Consider the following 5,298-nt stretch of genomic DNA (forward strand, 5'->3'; position numbering starts at 1 on the left):
TGGTTGAAAACACTGAATAGTTGTGATAATATGACAAGCGCTCAGCGCGTCCGATCTGGCTCGAGCCAGCCAAAGCGGCGAAAGCAGATTTAAATGCCGCAGTTGATGACGTGACGCACTGAAAGTTCTAATCACACCGGTGCGATCGTAGCGTTAAGGGGGTGCTATTATGCTTTTTCACTTTTTCAACTTTAGTTAGTCTGTAATGTTGCTGTTTGAGCAGTTACTTAATTAAGAGATGTACACACAAATTGCGGAAATTAGAGAAACAACATGCACCCTCTTGGCCAAAAATATTAAGACATGTCTCAAAATATCTTTTGACTTCCACAAAAGAAAGTAAGTCCATACAGGTTTGAAACGTCATGGTTGAATAAATTAAAGCAGATTTTTAAACATTTTTGGCTGAAGTATCCCTTTTTAAAATTGCTTTTTCTTTCAAATATTGTTCCAGTGTCTTATTGCTAGACTAATTCTTAGGATTCTTAAGATAATATAGAGGTAATTATATAATAATAATAATAATATATTTATATCAGTAATATAATTATGTGAGTAGTATTGCAGGTTATTGAATGATCAGTTAGTTATTTTCACAAGACAAACCCCTACATTATGCCGTATCCATTTTAAACAAACCAAACGCAAGTGTTAGATGTTTTATTTAATAAGCATGTTTTTTAAGACCTTTCAAATATCTTATAAAATGTTGATTTGGGTGAGCAAGTAGCCTCTTTTCGCTTTTTCGGAATTTACCAAAGTGTCTAAAAACAGATATTATTTGTTGACTATTTGTCAGTATTACTATTTGTCGGTTCAGTATATTGGCCAATCATTAGTATTTGCCACACTGTTTTACAATTTTCTTTTGTTGTTGTTTTTTCCATATATAGGCTGATGCATTTAGTTCCAAGAAGGACAAAAATAGTTTCACACTTGAGATGAAACATCAGAGACTACTAGAGAAAGAGGTAGATTTCAAAATGTTTTGAACATTTCCTTGATGGCCATTTGTTGCTTTGAGGCCTGATCGGTTTCTATGGTCTCTTCTCTTAACCTTGACTGTCACTGATAATGCTGGAGTATAGATCCGTTCTTTGGTGCAGCAGAGAGGAGAGCAGGACCGCAGGCTGCTGACCCTGGAAGAAGAGCTGAAAAAGTTGGAGTCTAAATTGCTTGTGGCTGTCAGAGAGAAGACAGGCCTCGCTGCCAATGTGGCTTCTCTTGAGAGGCAGCTCGCAGAGTTAAAGAAAGCTAATGAGTTCCTGAAGACCAAGGTGACTAGTCTTTTTGTACCAGTGTGTTTTCCAATCTCTGTTTCCGAAGTAGACTGCTTCACATAAACAAGTTTACTGAGGAATGTCTTGGCACTTTGATTTTCTCAGGTCTCTGCAGACATCACCAAGAAGAAGATCAATGCTCTTTCCATGGAGCTCATAGAGGCCAAAAATAAACTGGATGCCAAAGACAAGGTAAGTTACCTCAGTTGCTTTAGACGGGGAGAGGAGTTTGTGTAACTTCAAGTTGCTCAGTGTAATTTTGGGCTTGTGAACAGGAGCTGAGCTTCCTTCAGATCAGCTCAGAGGGGAAAGTAAAGGTCTTGGAAACGGATCTGGAGACTGCCAGGACAACTTTTAGAGTTCTTCAGGAAAGGAACAAAGATCTTGGTGAGTTACCTTGAGGAGCTATATGTTTGATATTGTATATTTTGGGATCTTTTCCATTTTATAAAATCAATCTGACAAGCGTCCAGTGTCTCTAAGTTCAAGTCAGAACATGTTCACAACGAAATATAATACTTGCTGAAAAGTGCACAGAATATACTGTAAAAGTAAAGTGAAACAGAATTTCACACAGTAAGTGTTTCCAGCAGTATTTTCACATGACGTCATTACACTGCGTTTCTTAATTCAGTGAGTGGTATCTAGTTATCTTGGAAATCAATCAAATTGTATGTAAAAATGTAAACTTTAAAGAGTTAACCCAGTTGAATTTTAGTGAATTGTTTAATTCAGGCAGCTTAACAAATGCTTCAGTATTCCCGGATGACCTTGTGGTATTTCAGGATTCTTTTGCTGATGTTTGATCGTATCAATGACAAAAAAAAAAAAGCCAGGAATATTGGATCCAGTCTCATTACCAGATCACATCAGAAAATATCAGATTTGTCTGATACACAAAAGCTTTAAGTCTTGTCTGAAAAATCTTTATCAGTCAAGAGGTTGACAGAAGAGGCTGGGAAAGAGTAGAAAGCAGGTGATGAAGTTACACTGTTCAAAAGTGTTTATTTATTTATCTAAATCTATTCAGAAAATGCATGTTTAATTAATCAAAAGTGACAGTGAAGACATAATGTTACAAAAGATTTCTATTTTAAATAAATACTGTTTGTGACAAGAGGGGCGGGGCCGAGAGCCGTGGGAACGGAGCGAGGCCGGTGGAGTAAATGCGAATGCACGACACCTGTGCCACTCACCGGTCTCGAGTCCCACGGAGGAGCTCCGGAAGGATAAAAGGAGGAGTTACGACAGTGAAAGAGGAGAGAGGACCAGGCCTTGATATGTAAATCAAGGTTCATAAGGGCCATTTTTAACTGACGACAAAATAATATAAATATAACGTTAGATAAATTTCCCAGGTAAACGGATCAAATCAAGAAAGTAACCGATACCCTCGAAACAACACATGCATCATTTTCAATGTCAGCAGTCAGAATAATCCAATTTAAATGCAAAAAGTGCCCAATATAAGTGATAGTAAAAAACAACGTAATAAGCAGGTAGGCTATTTCACACTCGTTCATGCGCACACCATGACAGTCAAAACTGTGTCATTCATTGATACATACTGAATTATAATCCGACAATTAAAAACAAAAAAACAACAATAATAATGCGCTTACCTCCGTGTCGCTCTATAATTTTACACGGAACTAGAGAAGCCTCTTGTTAAGTTCATATTGTAGAACATAATATAGAACTTTGCACAGTCAAAACTAATCAAGTCTAGCAGTTTTCAAGGATTTATCAATCTGGACCGTTTAAAATATAAAAGAAAGGATCGCTTTTTTCAAGAAGTTTTGATGAATTCAAATATGATTTCCAAAGATTTCGGAGTTGCAGTGATCGAGCCTTCTTGTCATCTCACTCCACAATAATTCACATTTTGAGAGCTGAGTCACTCTCCCATAACAGATAACTTATATTTAGGCATTGTGATTACTTGAAAATACAGTCGTACTACATTCAAAATCAGATACGCTATAACTTTATAACTTAAACCAAAGTGACATTTGACAGTTCAAACTCTAGTCTAGGGGTTTAGAAACCATTTAAGTATTTGTTTGAATGACTCATTAAGAAGAATTTGCTTACAAATCAGATATCATTAGTGACTGAGCTTTTTTTTATTATTATTACTAAATGTTGTTTTTCAGAGGAACTTCATCAGGAGACAAGAGTCCAAAATGAGCAGCTCGAGAATGAAATGGATAAATTGCACAGTAAGCTTGCGTGCTAAGATCTGTGTTTGTTTCTATGGTGTCATTTGAGTTGGCTACATCTCACTTTGTCTTCAACTGAAGGCATAATCCAGGAGCTGAGAGAGGAAATCAAAGCCCTGCAGAGTTACTTGGACTCAGCAAATGACGAGATTCAGGTATTGGTTTTGGTCAACAGAATTAGTCTCTCCTAAGCCAGATGATATTTACTCACCGCTTAGGTTGAATCATCAGACTTTGAAGTGCTGCTTGGTTTGAGATAAGCTGTCTGTCTCACTCTCCAATGTCAAAGGATTTGCGGATTAAGCTCCAGGACAAATCCACCGTGGAGTGCCGGTTCTCTGATGCTCAAGAGAACCTCAGGTTAGAACTGTGTGCATTTTCATATTGTTGTTGTTATTGTATCAGTGCTCACATCCTCATCCAGCTCTATACGGGTTGTGCAGTGATGTGGAGAAAAAGCTGGAGAAATGTACCAGTGAGCTGCAGGACTGTCAGGGGGTGCTGAGAGTAAAGGAAGAGGAGCTGCAGAGATCTCAGCAGGAGCTGCAGGACTCCCAGAAGGGTCTAGAAGAGAAGGAGAGGGAGATGGAGCAGCATGTGCAGGATCTCCAGGCCTCGCAGGCCTCACTAAAAGAGTTGGAGCAACAGATGCAGCGGGGAGCTCAGGATCTTGAGGAGTCCCGGAGCATGGTACGGCTGCAGGAGCAGGAGCTGGCCCGCGTGAAGGAGATCTTGAGGAGAACCGAGGAAGAGCTGGATCAGCGTGTGTCACTTATGGGCGAACGATGCTTGGTGCTGGAAGACGAAAGAGGTGAATGAGATTTGGCTTTAAAATGCTGCATGAATGCAAATTATGAATAAGCACATATTGTGAGTTTTATTTTGATTGATTGTGAGTGATTGTGTGCAGCCAGGACACAGGAGGAGGGTCTGAGACGGGTACAAGAGTTGAAGGCAGAAATCAGCTCATTGGAGGGGAGTAGGAAGACTGAGAAAGAAACATACGAAAATCTGAAGGAGGAACACAATGCACTGACCAAACAGCTGGAAGAGGAAAAGGTAATCTTGTTAATCTTATTCATTTTCACAGCAAATTATTTATTTTATATACAATTGCAAGTAAAAAAAGGCATATTACATATTAGGCTTACAATATAAGTGACACATACAAAACAATTAAGTTGTTGATCCCAATTATATGTATGACAATTAATTGTCAGCACAAAATTCATGATCATGACAAGCCTAGTATTAACTTCTGTTTTGGGTAGTATTCCTGTTTATTTAAATGGCAGTTGCTTGATTGTCACAAAGTATGCGATTTGAAATCTGCTCTGGACTCTATTGTTTTTCAGCCATAATTGACTAATAATTCTGTAAATGCAGGAAATTAAAGGCATTGTTTACCCAAAAATTAAAACAATCATTAGCTGCTTTTCCACTGTCGGGCCAGTGCGAGCCAGTGCTTTAAACGGGCCGGGTGGGGCTAATAGCCTCGGACCTGTAGCACCGAGGCCAAAATCACGCTGAGCTTCCACCGTCGGGCCAGAAGCTCCGCTGCGCTTCACTAAAACCCGCCCTTTACACGCCTCTCAAAAAATAAGTCACTGGAACTAGTGCGATCACAAAACGAACATAATAAAAGCGGCCGTTTGTTTGCATGCTTTGTTAAAGATTTAAATCCAAAAGCATCGATGTTTTACAATAATAAGTGATACATTGATCATAATGAATTAATTTATCAGGATTGAAAATTAGTCACACAGAAATAAAGCGGTATGAACATAGCCTACCTA

General features: G+C 38.8%; 1 protein-coding gene across 3 annotated transcripts in view; it reads left to right on the plus strand.

The window, feature by feature from the left end:
* LOC107751923 (hyaluronan mediated motility receptor-like) overlaps nt 1-5,298 on the plus strand; it is a 13,613-nt gene that overhangs the window by 3,987 nt on the left and 4,328 nt on the right. For all 3 annotated transcript variants that reach the window (XM_016567699.1, XM_016567700.1, XM_016567701.1), the window contains 9 exons: nt 894-971; nt 1,089-1,277; nt 1,386-1,472; nt 1,556-1,667; nt 3,437-3,502; nt 3,584-3,657; nt 3,792-3,862; nt 3,946-4,313; nt 4,413-4,561. In XM_016567699.1, coding sequence (XP_016423185.1) covers nt 894-971; nt 1,089-1,277; nt 1,386-1,472; nt 1,556-1,667; nt 3,437-3,502; nt 3,584-3,657; nt 3,792-3,862; nt 3,946-4,313; nt 4,413-4,561 — 1,194 coding nt within the window. The remainder of the gene's footprint in view (nt 1-893; nt 972-1,088; nt 1,278-1,385; nt 1,473-1,555; nt 1,668-3,436; nt 3,503-3,583; nt 3,658-3,791; nt 3,863-3,945; nt 4,314-4,412; nt 4,562-5,298) is intronic.

The sequence above is a fragment of the Sinocyclocheilus rhinocerous genome, unplaced genomic scaffold (assembly GCF_001515625.1).
Source record: "Sinocyclocheilus rhinocerous isolate Xijiao unplaced genomic scaffold, SAMN03320098_v1.1 scaffold662, whole genome shotgun sequence".
Classification (NCBI taxonomy): Eukaryota; Metazoa; Chordata; class Actinopteri; order Cypriniformes; family Cyprinidae; genus Sinocyclocheilus; species Sinocyclocheilus rhinocerous.